At 36.8% G+C, this 17330-nt stretch overlaps 2 protein-coding genes and 1 long non-coding RNA gene across 3 annotated transcripts in view; 2 read left to right on the forward strand and 1 right to left on the reverse strand.

Moving 5' to 3' along the window:
* Positions 1–3168: 3168 nt before the first annotated feature.
* On the reverse strand, positions 3169–7540 carry LOC134746550 (uncharacterized). The gene is made up of 3 exons (XR_010128240.1): positions 4777–7540; positions 3467–3604; positions 3169–3383 (listed from the first exon to the last, which is right to left on the reverse strand). It is a non-coding gene; the product is annotated as an uncharacterized LOC134746550 (long non-coding RNA).
* Positions 7541–8467: 927 nt separating this feature from the next.
* Positions 8468–11163, forward strand: LOC134746895 (protein insensitive-like). Its single transcript, XM_063681466.1, has 5 exons — positions 8468–8581; positions 9339–9446; positions 9527–9639; positions 9715–9858; positions 10558–11163. Exons 1-5 carry the CDS (start codon positions 8468–8470, stop codon positions 10673–10675), a joined length of 597 nt encoding a protein of 198 aa, XP_063537536.1. The 3' UTR covers positions 10676–11163.
* A 3409-nt stretch (positions 11164–14572) lies between these two features.
* Positions 14573–17330, forward strand: part of LOC134746551 (probable ribonuclease ZC3H12B) — a 28499-nt gene continuing 25741 nt past the window's right edge. Inside the window, exon 1 of the mRNA XM_063680963.1 lies at positions 14573–14918. Within this exon, the coding sequence (XP_063537033.1) occupies positions 14694–14918 (225 nt within the window). The 5' untranslated portion in view covers positions 14573–14693. The remainder of the gene's footprint in view (positions 14919–17330) is intronic.

Genomic DNA, 17330 nt, shown 5'->3' on the forward strand with positions numbered 1-17330 from the left:
CCACTCTATGCAGCAATACGGTTGCAAAATGCCCCAATTGGTCAAGATTGATGCTAGTAGTATTCGCTCATTTTGGAGTTTTAGCGAAGGAAATGGTGGTGACACAAATAACGTAACGTTTACATTTATTAAGTCATCTACGGCCTGTTTATATTTAAGTAGGTATATTATTTAAGTTGTTTTTGTTAAGTATTATTGTTAATATAAGTCTAGTTTATATTATTCTTGTATATAATAAATGTATAAAAATAAATACTTTGTATTTTTTTTGTTGGACCAAATTACGTAAGAAAGTAACTCATTTATTTGATAATAAGTGTTATAAAATAAATATTAAAACTAAAACTAACTACAATTATAATAACTAAAGCTAAAAATTCAAAATACCTAACAAAAATTTGTGCCCTTGGTAGGGTGCCCATCACGCAGGCAGCGTTCCCGCGCTGGATTGCTATGATTTTACCATTTTTTGCTAGAACTAAATATTGATTATTTGATCAGCAAAGTAAAAAACGATATAAGACTTGCATCGTATAAAATTTCAGTAATCGAACTATTTGAGTACTTATGAACAGACGGGGTATAGTTAAAAAAATAGTCGCGGCTAATACTCGCGGCATTTTAGTTTGGTGTGAATCTATTGTCTCATATTTTTCTTTGACAGCATGCCGGCACTATAACTTGCCTAACATAGCAAACACCTGCAGAACAATTACGCCGTGCACCAATTACTGCTTGCCTGATGAATGCAGCCCGGACCTAATATTCGAAACCTAAGCAATAAACTAACCCAAATGGCAGTTTAATGCGTTCCAGATGCGTCTCTTTTTCTTAATAGTACGCAACAAAGTATTGCTGCGTAAATGCGAGCGCTTAGTTTTTTCTTTTGTCTCTCCTGAGTCCTTACTCCTTATCCTTAAACCTTGTCGGCTAGCTTTGAGATAGCTAATAACGTGAAATTTATCACAATACAATAGAATAAAAATAGTTTGCCGGGAGTAAAATAAAAATAGTCCATATAAAATGATTCAAATTTATTAATAACTTAAACATATACCTATCATGCAATACAGTAAATTAAAATAAATTAACCTATTCAAAAGTAAAATTAAGGTGTCGGCATGGTCGCTGTGACAACTGAAAATAAAAATTAATCGTTTAATGAAGATGATGGTGTGAACGTAGTAATAGGGTCCCGTTTTCACCCTTTGGCTACACAGGCTACACTACACGGTACACGGTAGCACGGCATTGAGGATCGGCCATAGATAAGTTTTCGAACGTAAAAAACTCAACACGGACCCCACCAGAATTATGCGGTTCTCATAAGATATTACATATTTGATATGAGAAACCACATATGTTTATTATAACCACTTACCCTGTGTTCACATTCCTTCTTGACCATCTCTGTATGCTGGTTTGTATACAGGGTGGCTAAAAAATAAGTGCATTCCCGTTGCCAGGGAGGTTTTGGGATTATACTGAGCATCTTTTACTATGGGACCAACCCCGAAATCGCGAAAAAAATTTGACTGTTCCATACATTTTGGCTGGTCCATTTTTTATGGGAGGTATATATAATTTATAATATAATAATTTATCATATTTATATTTGATATGTTGCATCTTGAATAAATATCTGGGCATGCCATTTTCATATTTATATATGCCATACGGGGACCAACATATTTTGAGCTTTCTGTTCCAACAGTTGGTATACTAGTCTAGGGCTCAAAAATATTATGGTTCTCGCATAGACTGTTCAAACAAAGGGCTGTTTGTTCTTTGAACGAACCTAATATTCATATATGTATCAATATTCAACACTGGCTTACTATAATCTAATACTTAGTATAAGCCCATTGTTGTAGACTCTCAAAACGCAAAGGCAGTTGCTTGAGGACTTTGAGAGAGACAGGCAAGGCAGTGAGATGCTGTAAAGAGTAGGTAAATGTAACATTAGTAAATTAGGATAGTGACTTTCTAGTTTCAAAATGGTGATATTTATGGACGTAGAACGTGTTTTAGATAGGTATGATTATATTTTTATGTTAGATATTGGACTTATTTGGCCGTGGGACCTTACACATTTTGTTTTGAGGCGAGAGTGTTATTGTGGATTAGAAATCGAGCGACAAGGACAATTGGATCATTTTATTGTTGACATTAGTTTTGGAGTTAATGTTTTAATTTTAGTTGACCAACCGTACTTTTGGTGTAGTGTGTGTCGAAGGTGCATATACGACCACCATTTACCGGAGGAGTGCGAAGTGTGTGAAGAAAAAAGTAAGGGCTAAACTGCGTTTACCGGGTGCGTATATATATATTTAAATGTATGTATTTATTTATTGGACCAATAAACTATCCTACCTATTTCCTAATAAATAAAATCTTGCGTGTTCAGATCACGTCGGGGTCACCAATGTGGCAGTCGGGGTTTGGTAATGTGTTGGGATTGTTAGAAATAAAAGTCCATACGCGGTAACAATAATTAATCTATATTAAAAACTAAACTTACACAAATAACACAAACAAATTACACTTACACAAGTCGCATTTAACACTTATATCTAAAACCATAAGCCATTATAACAGATTGCCTACTGAACTAAAAATCATTACGGATCACTCGGTGTTTCATAGGGAATTGAAAATATTTTTATTGAGAGGTTGCTTTTACAAAGTGGATGAAATTTTTGATAATATTTAAAATTTAGGCTTATTATATTATGATTACACTAAGTTTTTAATAATTATAATTTTTTGAATAAATGTATGACTATAAGGTTATACTCATACATTTATTAAAAAAATATAATAATAAGTAGGCTTATTTACTAATTTAATACGTGATGGCCGCGGCTTCACGGCGGCGGCTGTCTGCAATAACAAAATATATAGGTTAACATTGATGCTATAGTAGTATTCGCTCATTTTGTAGTTTTAGCGAAGGAAGTGGTTATTTACGTTGCCAAATTTAAAGCATAGACCTTCACTCACTTTCGTTCGCTTCGGTCCAATTTTTTTGTCGAGATAGTTTTAGGAAATTATTTAAAATGGCGGAGTTGACACAAATGACGTAGGTGCCATTGGCATCTATTCTAAGACGCATAGAACCATTGCGGCTCGTTACAAAAACGATCGTGAATATCAACATACCCTAGTAGGGTTTCCTGCAAAGCATGCACCCTGGCGCCGCGCAGGGTAATGCTGCGGTCGGCGGCCGGGTGCGTCGGTCTTGACGCCCCGGAATAGCAACCGGCCGCGACCTGGTCCGCCCCGAGCCCGGCCTTGAGGGTCGAATACGGCGCGCAACCCCAACCGGGGTCGGTGGCGGGGTCGGCGGTATTGAAGCCGCCGAGGGTTCCATCTGAGGCCCTCTAACAAAAAGCGAAACAAAATGAAAATTTCAACGATAATGTCACGCAAGGGGAAACTAAGACTTAGTACTGAACGTTCTTACCTAAGGCAAAGGCGCAGGGGCATGCCGCACCCCCAGCATGTTTCAGCTGCCGGCGACGACGCCGGCTGCTCTGCTGCTTGTGCCTCTGCGCCCTCCGCCTCGTCCTCCGCACCCTCTCGCTGTCTTCGTGTCCTGAAGCTTCAAGCAAACATATCCCATTATGAATTTGTAAATTTACATAACTCGAATATGTATTATATAGTTACAGAACTTACCTAAGGCATTGAAAAATGTCTCTCAAAAAATCCATTATTTTATTTAGTTATATATGTTCGGTTCGGGCCTCGTCACTGAACTGAACAAGAGCATCGTAGAGATCGAGCTTACAGTTTACCAATTATCATTTTGTTTATTATATCATATTTCTCAAAGAGTTGTTTTGGGAACTCTCAACACCGCCGAATAACGAAATAGGAAACCCTTTAAGGTCCGCCACACCGCCATCTTAATACTTACAACAACATAAGGGTCAGCATAAATTATAATCAAACTAGCAGTTTCCCGCGACTCGTCTGCGTGGAATAACCCTTTAAAAGCTTCCAACTTTTCTGGGATAAAAACTATGCTATGTCCATTCCCGGGACTCCAACTATATACGAAATTTCAACTTAATCGGTTTAGCTAGCGCTAACGAGTGCGGCCGAGTCAAACAGACATTCAGTAAACAGAGTTATTACGTAACTTACTAATAAAACTTAAGCCTAAATAATGGGTTAAAGACGCGGGCGCTGTATCCTAGAACTCATTATGGCTTGTTTAAAAAAAGCTTCCAAGTATGGTCGAACAATTATTTAACGGCCACCAGATGTGTATCTTTCTATCATAGAATGACTTTTACCTGACCCATAATTATTATTTGCAAACAGTTATTTTAGTCATGGTTATTTTTTTAACCAAGACACAAACAGATATGCTCTTCTTAATTATGCTATATTTTAAAGAAATAGTTATAATTATACGATTATTATATTTACCCATGATTATTTTAGTACAAAGTTCATTTTTTATTTTATTTTAAATGTTTATCAAGTCTGTTCTTAAAACTGTTCACAGAGGGAGCACTTATAACTGTCTTTATTACCTTAAACGTTAAACTTATTTATTACCGATCCTCAATACCGTGTAGCATTCATATACACTTTTTTTTAACATCATTTTCACAAGTAATTTTCCACCCATTGGAACCATATTAGCGGATTATCACAAACAAGAAGCATTTACTATTACAGTAATAATAAAATAACTAGGCAACATTAGAAAACAATTTGACTTAACTACAATAGGTAAGTAACTAATTATTTAAAACAAACCTCGTGTGCTCTTCCGATGCGTTATCTCCTTCCTGCTAGAGTCCTTCAGTCCACTTTCGCAAACAAAAAAAGGTCCTCGCGCCGTGATCATAATATTTTTTATAGCCATTGCTTCGTGTTTCAGAGTCATCTACAATAAATAAGTGATAAATATTAAGTAGTCTTTATAGTTAACATTATCGACTACCATCAGCATCACGTGTCGAATAATTTACTTACCATGAAATATCACAAATTCACAAGACAGCGGAGTATTAGTAATAGGGTCCCGTTTTTACCCTTTGGGTACGGAACCCTAAAAACGTGATTTTTTTGCCGTTTTTTGCGTAATGTTATGGAACCCATCGTCGGTTTTTTTTGTAGTTTCGATGTTATTACTCACATATAAATGTAAAAGAAAAATGACATCTTTTACACGACTGCCCGAAAAAGGAGAAAATTGTAATCATGGCATGTCATACTAACATATAACATAAGTCAGAGTCCCTAGACTACAAGAAAAAATAGCTATTACAGAAAAGCGCGTTATTGTTATGCAAAAGAGAATTGTGGTAAACATTTCACTCTTATGTTGCAGAGGGAATTGATTTGTTAGCTGTTATCGACTGAACTTGAGAGTGCCAGAACTAAAGTGGCTAAAACTTAAATTTATTAACACTTCGAACAATCCAAAATATTTTAACATCGTCTCGACGTCATTTGGTCTTGTGAGATCTTACGTGAAACAGGAGACTTGTGTTTGTGTTCTAAAATGGAAAGAAAGTAAGTACTCATGGAATAATATTGTATTTAAAAATAAAGTTAAATCACCAATTTTGGATATTGATACCCTAGTGCCCATATGACTGTGCGGAAGTTCCGAAAAAAGTTAAGATTTCAGTGAAATGGTGATTACACTATAGTATGCTCACTGGTGCAAAGATATTTATTTTTCTACAAAATAAGTCAAAATTGACCACTAGGGTATCGATATACGTAGTATTAATACCTTATCATTTGCACATATTAGGATTTAGACATAGTGATTTAGTTCTAATTAATGACGTGATATTGGAAGATCAAAATTAAGATAACAACTAACTGCCACTGTCAAATCTGTTCTAATTTTATTCTAGATCGGTTATATTTTTGGTCTCTATTTCTGAGCGCTCCCCAGCGCTTACACATTTCTGTTTGGCGTAATGGTTGACTGGGAGAGAATACGTTAAGGCATGCCTTTTGAACTCTTTTTGTGTGCATTGTGCAATAAAGTTTAAAATAAGTAATAAACTGTTTATTCTGTTTGCAGCGGAATTAATACGCCACCACCGTCATCGCCGGACGGTGTAACACCACCGCCGACACCGGAGGCGTCGACTTCGTCGGCGAGCGAACTGGACTCGCCGCCGAGGTCACCTACACTGCCGCCAACACCACCACCTGACCTTGTGGCGGCTGTTATATGGTGGCCACCGGCTCCTCTGCAGGAGCGGAGGCACAGCGCTCCTTTTTAATTTACTATGGGACCACAATTAAATAATAAAACAGTTCTATAGTAGTATTATTTCTAATTCTTTGTTGAACTTGTTCCTCCATTGTTGTTGCTCCATTATTTTTTTTTGAAATTTTCAACCTAACCAGTCAGTAAGATAAAAAGGTGGCTCGACAAAAGGCAAATTCACACCAGAGTTCTTTAGATTTAAATTTACAACGTTTGTTGTATGGGAGCCCCACTTAAATATTTATTTTATTCTGTTTTTAGGATTTGTTGTTATAGCGGCAACAGAAATACATCATCTGTGAAAATTACAACTGTCTAGCTATCACGGTTCATGAGATACAGCCTGGTGATAGACGGACAGACAGACGGACGGACAGCGGAGTCTTAGTAATAGGATCCCGTTTTTTATTACTGTTTGGGTAAGGAACCCTAAAAATTGAATTTTTAATGAAATGTTTTATTTCATGTTTTATAGATGTTTGTAAAATTTGGTAAGTAATTACCTACAATTATCATGAGTGCTATAGAGAACTTGAAACGTCGAAATTGAATATTCCAATAATATTCAAATATGTAATACGGATAGTAATCCGTGACACAATCTATTTATTTATTTAATTTTATATTGAGGTATGGTGGCATATTAAAATGATGTAACAATCCTTTCCAGGGCCACCGTAAGATATCATGATATAAAGAAAAATAAAACCCATCGCGGCTCAAAGGATCGAAAGCCAGATGGGTAAAGCCGTCGAGATTGTTAATTTTTGTCTGAACCAAATCTTCCAGTTCGTTTTCATCGAATATGTAAGCACTACTGGCGTTGTTGTTAGTTGATTCTATAAAGCAATGCTTGTTTCCCCATTTCGCAAACTTAATAAAAGTTGGTGTTTCTATAACATTTTTGCATTTTCATCAAACCCTCCTAATTTTGGTTAAAAATGCCGTGGCCGTATTCTCCGAGTGCTTTTAAACTATCAATTATTTTCATATTTAAACATTTACAAAAATACGTTTAAAACGTTTGAAAGATTAGACACACTATCATTTTATTCAATTTGTAATACGCATTTGTAATACGTATTAATATATTTATAACATTTTGCTGTTATTCTTATTGGACCACTGTTTACATTCTGACAGAAAATCACAAAAAACTTCAAAAGAAATTCTAGTGGTCCGCCCCCAAATTTCATTGGTGGACAAAAGCTGACAAGCCTCGGGCAGATGTTCCCGCTTCAAACAAAATGCGCCTTTAAGGTGGTCGACTCTGGCTTTGGCCGATAGTACAACTACATTAGGCATTGTTGGGGTTAAGTTAGTTTAAAAGCAAACGACTTAATAGGCTACAAATTGTACGCCTGAGCCTTCCTCGGGAGTCGCCCTGTTGATGGGTGGGGGCCGCATCGCATGAGGGTCCGCTCGGTGGTTTTTAGGGTTCCGTGCCCAAGGGGTGGAAGCGGGGCCCTGTTGCTGGGACTCCGCTGTCCGTCTGTCTGTCGCCGGCCTGTGTCTCGTGAACCGTGATGGCTGGACGGTTGAAGTTTTCACGGATGATGTGTTTCTGTTGCCGCTGCAACAACAAATACTAAAAAGTGCGGAGCCCTCGGTGGGCGGGTCCGGCTCGCACTTGTCCGGTGTTTTGAGTTTATCCCGAACGTGCAGGCCGACGGACGCGGGGGAGGGGGCTCAACGAACAAAGAACTTTACTTACTGCGAGTTACTATTACTGACTGCGAGTGGTCAACGTTACGCTTCAAAATTCCTTTTGCATTGTCTACACGATTTCCTGCATGCGCAGTCAGTGCTACAACATGTGCAGTGACAAAAAAAGGGTATCACTACGCGGAATTAGAGGACTCTACCACTCAAAATTGATAGCTATGCAATTCAAGTAAGGTGCTATTTGTGTGCTTTTTTGTGGTGCTATTTGTGTATGAATTGTTTAAATGAGTGTTGTTTAAGTGACAACGTGCCGTCCTCTTGTGCTCGAAGTATGGGCATTTTGGTAGACTTCGTTTTTTATAATATAGGAGGCAAGCGAGCGGGGAGAATCGCGTGATTGGGAATTGATGTCAAAACGGCAAAAAATAAACAAGAAGATAAAATGCTACCTATAGGACATCCTAAGACGACCAAAACCTCATCTCTTCGAAGCCGCATAAAATATAGCTACAGAGCTCCATTCCGGCATCCCTCTGAGTGGCTCAAATGGCAGACGACAAAGGCGAATTCATCAAAGCAGCAAGAGAAATATATCAACTGGACGATACCGACAGCGAATCAGACGAAGAAGAACCAACACCTCGAATCGACGAGCAAACGGCATCTCAAGATGATATTGGCCTCGCTTGGCACAAGATGTTACGAAGACCGAAACGAAAACGATGAGAAGCATATCACCAACGCTCTCCCTCGACGACATAACCTACCCCACCTACCTTCCAATATTGGCTTAAGGCTGCATAGCCGGCTGATTATAACTATCCCTTTCCCATCCCAGAGCGTGTCACTCCCCATAAAATTACGTCCCCTGGTATGCCGGCTAGTCCGGAGCAGGCATGTTCCTGGCTGGGTGTGGCGTCTCTTGTCTTGTCTTGTCTTGTGATCTTTTCTGTAACAAGTTATATTATAAACATTTTTTTCTCATCAGCTTATCACACAATGAATCAGAAACTGTTTTATGTATTTCAGACAAGATCTACACTTCAATGTGATAAGACGTGTGACCAGGAGACTCAAACGGCTGCATATGTGAAGTCTCAAACCATGGCTATGCCCGAAATACAACGCATGGATGTGTTAATATCGGGCTTGTATGTAAAAATACATTCTCTTGAAAATCAACTGCAGCAAACTCATGATGTATCGGCTTCTCCATTTGTAGATGAGCTAGATCCCGACGTATCTACAGATTTGCTAAAGATCCAAAAGTTTGATCATCAACAAAAAACCAACAACATGAGAAAAAGCTGTAAACATAGCTTTAGTCTTTGCGATACGGTAACTAATTTTTAATTATTTTTTTAATATAATTACATATATTATTGTTACTTTATTTGTCAATGTTTTAATTTTTCAGGATAATAGTCATAATATGAACATGGATACTTCTGAAGATAAATGGAAACCAGCGATATCTAGCAAGCAAATAATAAGAGAGATGCTGAAACCTAGCGGCAACGATATGGTAATTATGAACATTATAAAATTTTGACTGTACATACCTACTCAGATACTTAGTATTTAATGCGTGTTATTCTCTTTTAGGTGCAAATTGGACACGGATACGCATCAGTGCCTACCAGAATCCTATCACAGATTAATTGGTCATCATACACGGCTGCTACAAGAAAATTGTTGGCAGCAGTATTTTCACGCCGGTAACTTTTTAAGCTACTAAATTTATGAAATGATCGATTATCCTGTATCCTAAAGTATCTTTTTATTTGTTTCAGAGTGTTAGCCACCCACTCTCTAACCGGGAAATCATCTCCCGCGTTCCCGGGTAAACCTGCAAAGAAGCAACTCGACCCTCGACTTGTAGACGACATCGTTCAAGTTGTTGTCGAACGCTGCGGTGTGCCTGCAAGCCGTGTCCGGTAAGTTGTACTATTTGGGGCATTTTCTATGAAAAGGGACCTTATTGTCGATGGCACTTACGCCGCACAGCGTCGCGCGGCATTGTCGGAGCATCGTTAATAATGGCGTAAGCGCCATCGACAATAAGGTCCCTTTTTATAGAAAATACCACATTTAATTCTTATTTCACCTCTTCATTAGCTATAAAGGCCCATTTGCACCATCCCTTTAACCCAGGGTTATGCGGTTAAACCGTTAATCAAGTGTCAAATTGTACTGGTAACCATGGTAACTCCGGGTTTAACCAGTTAACCCCGGGATAGTGGAATGGTGCAAGTGTGCCTAAGGTAATTAACATAGTGCAAGGTTCTTTTTTCACTCTCACTGAGCGCGTGAGCGAGACTGCTGTGCTAGGCTAGGCCCGGGATCACGGATATAATGTTATTGAATTTTATTTTATTTTTTCTAAAAATTGTTACAACTTTTTAAGGTGCGTTTAGACCTGTTCGTGGGTTTTTTTCTATCAAGCGAAAATCAAAAAATCAGGTTTTTAAATCGATGAAGTTACTATAAATAAAAGGCCTCAAGATTGCTAAATAAAATTTTGGGTCCCTACGATTTTTCTAAAACTGCTGGCCGAACCTACCCCTTTAAGAAATGAAATCATTTTTGACTTCGTTATTAGTTAGAATTTTAATTAACATCAGATTTTTTTTCAGAACCATCATAACTACGAAATGTGCTGATGAAAACAAAATGTTCCGCAATCGCCAACAAAATATAAAGAAAGAACAGTTGATAATACAGAATCAGGAAAACGTTCCTCCCTCACAGTGACGATTCTTTTGATGAAACGATTTGATATGTTTATTTTATATGATTATAATTATTGGATCACGGCACGGTACCTGCCTACCATTAGGTATTATTTTCACAGAAATTTCGCAGTGTCTCTGTCTGGCCTTCGAAAAAGGTAACTATATGTAACTTACACCTACCCAGGAAGTTGATTTGGGGGGTATTTTATATATTTATTAGTTATCTATGATGAATTTGCAATGTATAAAACTTTTACTTACCTAGTCGAGTTGAGTATTTAAACTATTTCACAGAGGAAATGTAACTCATTTTGTATGTTTATCATGCCAGTAAGATTAATTATTTAATTTTATATAATTTTACTTAGTTATAGTTAGATTTAATTTCTAGATTAATTATGGTATGTTTACCTATTGTACGTCGGCGTCCTATTTTTTTGTATGTAGAATATTATACCAAAATATTATTACAATTCTCTTTAATAATAAAACGAAATTGTTTTTAAGTAATTTACATTGAAATTATTAAAACGAAATCCCAGTGCAATTTACAATACCTAAGTTAGAAATTTTAAGGTGTATTTATTACTTATGAATTATGAATACTAAAATGCAGATTAATTTTCCATCCAATTATTATTTTCTGATGCAATGTGTACTTGAAATATATGTATCAATAACGTTACTTATAACTATGAGTTTTATTAACCTCTTGCCCGTGTATAAAGAAATAAAGAAGAAGTTCGAGAAGATTTTGTAAATTAACAATTGTCTAAGATTTTATAAAATTAACTTTAATATTTTTCCAACGGCAATTAATTCTCTTAATACCGTAAAATGGGGTGAGTAGGGGCAAAACTGACATTCAAACCTCGATAACATTTTATTTTTACATATGCAAACTGAATGGTTTATATATATAATAAGTGTTCCGGACGTTTGTATTTTAGTTTTAAAGTGTTCATAACAGTCACCTTACTTTTTTCAAATAAAGTATTTTTTGTTGGTGATATTATTAAGGCATAAAAGTTATAATTTTATAGACCTATATATTATGTAATTTTAATAGACCTATATATTCAATGTCAACTATTTTTAATTATTCTCTACAATTTTTTGACTTTCAAAAAGTGTTATGTATGAATATATTTTGAATCAAAAAATATTATGATTATGACACGATTTTATATAACATCGCCAGCGGAATCCTAACTTATGTGTCGCTGATTTTTCACACATCATTTTTACAGCGCAGATACGACACCGCGGCGACTTCGATGGCAACAATAGGCAGGCTATAAGCAGCCGACACACTACGCTCCTCCATTGAAATCGTGGAAGCGTGGTTCCACAATGAAAAATTGCGAGCCAAAATTACCTCTAAAGGCTCCATTTTGACAAACCTAACACCCAACAAAAACCTACTATATAACCAACTAAAAACCCAAACGATTAAAATTAGCCCAGCACAAACAAACCCAGCAAACAACGAAAAGAGCGCACTAAAATCCAAAGAAATCAGTGAAAATTTCGGCGCACCGAATGCCCTTACATTACATCCACTTTTCAGATTGCTTAAAAAAAGTTTACGCGTTAAACACTAGTCGCGCCGGCACACCGCGCGAGCGGGAGGCCGGCACGACGCGCGGACTTACTCTCAAAAGCTAGTAATTATTAATATAAAGAAAATCATACCTTCTAAACAATTGAGTTTATAAATGAACTTTATATGAAAAACATGATTATTTTATCATGTTCCACATGATTCAGTAATAAAAAAAATTAAAATATATTTTACTAGTCCTGGTTTCATAGCATTTGTATGACCTAACTTACAACTTTGGATTGCTCTAGTTCCTAAACGGTCAAGTTTATAAAAAAACGTATGGCCGAACTCGCAATTCAGATCGCTCTAGTTCCTAAACGGTCAAGTTTATAAAAAAAAGTTCAATCAATAGAAGATGCTTATTTTAATGTCTCCTTTAAAGTAAAAAAATAATAAACTATCAAAAATGCAAAAAAAATTTGGTCGTAAATTTTCTGTCCTTAAATCGGGACCCTTTTGCTATACCCCCCCAACCCTTATTATACTTAGAAAACGTCCATAACTCAGGAACAAATATTTGTGATCAATAATACAGATTTGTGATGCTAGTATTCGCGATTGGGGGCATTGTTTAGGGTTCCGTACCCAAAGGTAAAAACGGGACCGTATTACTAAGACTCCGCTGTTTATCTGTCTATCCGTTTGTCACCAGAATGTATCTCATGAACCGTGATAGACAGTTGAAATTTTCACAGATGATGTATTTCTGTTGCCGCTATAACAACAAATACAAAAAACAGAATAAAATAAATATTTAAGTGGGGCTCCCATACAACAAACGTGATTTTTTGCCGTTTTTTGCGTAATGGTACGGAACCCTTAGTGCGCGAGTCCGACTCGCACTTGGCCGGTTTTTTAATTTAAAGCGCTCAAATATCACCATAAATTTAAAATTATTGAAAGATTTGAAAGTGGCCAAATGAGGAGGCAAACTGACATTTTATCACGCCAGGTGGCGCCTTCATAACAGGACTGCTGTCACTGCCAAATCACATACATTATTTCATAGAAATTGTAAACATTCTCAGTTTTCTCCAAAATACTTTAATGTTGTGCGACAAATTGTGGAAATATATGTGAACTCATTTTTTTCCCAAGGACCCGAATGACCCGATATGCATAAATCGGTGAAAAAAAGCTTTTGGGTATCAAAAACTAAAGCAAATGACAAAAACAGCTTGTATTGGCTGCATTTTATGGAAGATAAATATTTTTGGAAAAAGTAAATACACAGGTAAGCTAAGTTTTAATGAAGTAGTACATAACTACATAACTTGTGTTCCGTACGCATCACTACTTTTTGTACCTATCTGATACTTCTGATAGTGTCGTAGGGTGGTCGTAGGGCGGGGCGGGCGTATATGAATCGCCTTCTTGTAAGTACTTACATCCAGCTAGGTATACACCAAAGCTTTGTTTTCGATCGAACACTTGTCAAATATGAGGAAAAACTGCACGTGAGCCTTCGAAAATTTAAATAAACGGTAAAAAAACAGAAGATAACCTCAAATATATTAAGCGATTACCTTATTTACATTGGTATCAAATCAGGCTTTTTCCACCAACTATTGCATTCCTCCTTGAAAGCTCGGTTTGCAGTTCCCGTACAGTCATAAATGAATACATTTTTCTCGATAAATCGCAAGTATTAGTAAAAAATTCGCTCTTGACACTTGACAACAAAACGTACCTAAACAAAGTACGGTTGCAGTGGCGACATCTGTCCTAACCTTTCAGTGTGCCTCATAGGTGTGCCTCCTCTAGGGAGTATTACTGCAATGTTCTGCCACCAGAGTGCAGCAGTAGCCCGTTTAGTCATTGTTTAGTAAACCATAGAGTAACTTATACATACTGTGCCTTTAACAGGTTTTTGACAAGTTTTCAGCATGTTTTCAGTAATAATAAAATATGACGTTGATGAATCAAGACGGTTTGTTTACAGAGGAAGAGGATCTACCGGGAAACGCGAATCCGAAACTTCGCTATCTGCCTCTTTATCACTCGAATATGCAAGAGTGACAGAGATGTTACGAAATTTCGATTTTCTTGTTTCGCGATAGACCCTCAGATTGTGCTAGTGGCGCCACCTACGCAGTGTTTCGCGTAATGTTCCCTGGTGAGGTTTGAGTCCGCAAGTTGCCGCAAGGCCTGATTTGATCGGACAATTTAATCAGATCGGCGAAAAATTGTATTCGTGTGGACAGTTCAGATACGACAGCATTCGTTAATTTTGGTATGGTAATGTCATTTACATTATTTTATCATGGCAACACCAATAAGAAACGTCAACCGTCTGAAGATATGGTCATATGGCATGGCAGGCAGGCGAAATGACGAAGTTATGTTTTGATTAGAATTATGCAATTTTGTTGTGAAACCTGTGAAAGAACCATGTGATTACTATTGCGACATTGTTGTTATACTATTAAAGATGTCTAATGATACCGATCTATTGATATCAGTGCCGCGCTCGTGTATAACAGAGTTTTACAGCAAGTACCTCAATTTAGTAGAAACTTTTTACTATGTCACTTTATCGGAGAATAAATCAGCCGTTGTCAAAGAGAAACCTGAATATGTGTACTTCCATGTATTATTCAACTTGAGCCCAGCGGATGGAAACTTTAATTCACGAGAAATCGTCGGACGTATTCAAGTAAGTGAAATCACTTGGTCTTTTTAGGGTTCCGTATCCAAAGGGTAAAAACGGGACCCTATTACTAAGACTTCTCTGTCCTTCTGTCTGTTACCAAGCTGTATTTCATGAACCGTGATAACTAGACAGGTGAAAGTTTCACAGATGATGTATTTCTGTTGCCGCTATAACAACAAACAAATACTAAAAACAGAATAAAATAAATATTTAAGTGGTGCTCCCATACAACAAACGTGTTTTTTTTTTGCCGTTATTTGCGTAATGGTACGGAACCATTCGTTCGCGAGTCCGACTCGCACTTGATCGGTTTTTAATTTCACTTCATACTTGCAGTCATATGTTTCTACATCAACCCCCCACATGAGTGTGAATATGGTTTATTAGTTACTTTGAAATATAATGAAAGCTTTTGCATGCTTTTCCTATTAGAAATTTAGAGTTAGTTTGCCTATGTTTTCAGTTTTTAATATGATTTTTGTGGAAGATAAAGTGAGAAGTTTATAGGTAGATTCCTCTGCCTACTCACTGGTGTAAAATGTTGAAACAAATATCTTCGAATTTAAACTGTTGTGAGACATACTAACATTAAAGAATTTCATGGTTTAGACACTTGTTTTAGTCAGTTGCGCGACATGTTTCGGAGAGCCTAGGGTATTAGTGCTTTAGAAAGGAGACCTAGGCTCTCCGAAACATGTCGCGCGAGTGACTAAAACAAGTGATTCTAAACCGTGAAATTATTTAACTAATATCTTGTTTAATCATATTATCGTCTCATAAACACAAGGCTCACAAAATGATTTACACAAAATTCTTACTATTTATTAAAAAACATGTTTGAAAGTGAATATTTTTGTCCCTCAATTTCATCCTGTTCCAATTTATTTTTATTGAACTAAAGAAATCATACATTATTTAAATATATGGATAGGCACTATAAGTTATCTATTCACATGGTCAGGCAAGTTCTATGAGACTAAGAAAACTAGTTTCATAATTACAGTCTCTCTCTCTTTAGCCTTTTTCTACCCTTTGGGTGTAGGCCTCCTTCATTTTGCGCCATTCGTCGCGGTTCTGTGTGTGGGGTCTCGTCTAAGTCTTGAATAAAACTCGCCTTCAGTAGATATTTTGTGTAATTATTGAAAATTAATTTAAGTAATCCACAAGAAAAATGTTTAGCAACCATCAAACGTCAATTCTCCCTCCTAAAAATTATCTGTCCAGCCCTTATTAAAAAAACAAAATAGTATTACCATATCAAAATTACGTTACCCAGTTTAACATAGAATTGCCATATCAGAATCTAATAATACCTCTGAACATACAAAGATACAGTACAAAATTAGTATTAAGCTGTTATAGATAGTTATCGTTATAAAATGACCTTACATGTGCGACTTGGAGCCACTGTTTCCCCGCAGTCTTCGTAATGTCGTCGTCCCAACGCATCTGGGGTCTACTTTGAGGACGCTCTTCCCCCCATGGTCGCCACTTGAGTAGTCTTTTGCTCCACGAATCGGTCTTCCGTGCTATATGACCAGCCCATTCCTACTTCAAATTGGCTACGCGTTTTATAACATCATTGACTTTGCTCTGTTGTCTCAGCCATTCATTTGTTTTACGGTCTCTCAATGTGATCCCCACCAATATTCTCTCTAACGCCCGCTGGGCAATGCTCAATTTACGTAGTATGTCTTTGGTGAAAACCCAGGTTTCAGCTCCATCCAGGGAGCCTCACTTAAAATTTATTTTATTCTGTTTTTAGTATTCGTTGTTATAGCAGCAACAGAAATACATCATCTGTGAAAATTTCAACTGTCTCACGGTTCATGAAATACAGCCTGGTGACAGATGGACGGACAGTGGAGTCTTAGTAATAGAGTCCCGTTTTTTTACCCTTTGGCTACGGAACCCTAAAAACGAAGACATACTCACATTCCCTAATACTGTATCTTTATTTTCGTAATTTTTTTTGTTACTATTATTTTATTAATTGTAAATTTATCATTTTTTGTCGAAAGTAGCCATAACCGATTATCGGTTATTTTTTGGGCATGACCGAGACCACTTATGAAGTTTGACTGGTTATTGCATTCCCTAATGATAACATACCAAATCCATTATTCATTTGAATATGATGAGAATACAATCATTAGTTCATTAGCCTCTTCACTATATCTTGGTAAAAAATATTCCATCAATCAGTAGGTAGCAATGGTAGGAAATGTTTACTGGCAAATTGTTTCATAGAAACTTCAGACAAAGACATATGTACCTAACTCTGTATAAGATGAATAAAGTCTAAGGAAAAAACTTGCCTCTGAAATCAAGTAAAAGTCATTCTCATATAGATGGCGCCACTAAGTGAGGCTTCACTTAAAATTTATTTTATTCTGTTTTTAGTATTCGTTGTTA

Source organism: Cydia strobilella, chromosome 13, assembly GCF_947568885.1.
Source record: "Cydia strobilella chromosome 13, ilCydStro3.1, whole genome shotgun sequence".
NCBI lineage: Eukaryota > Metazoa > Arthropoda > Insecta > Lepidoptera > Tortricidae > Cydia > Cydia strobilella.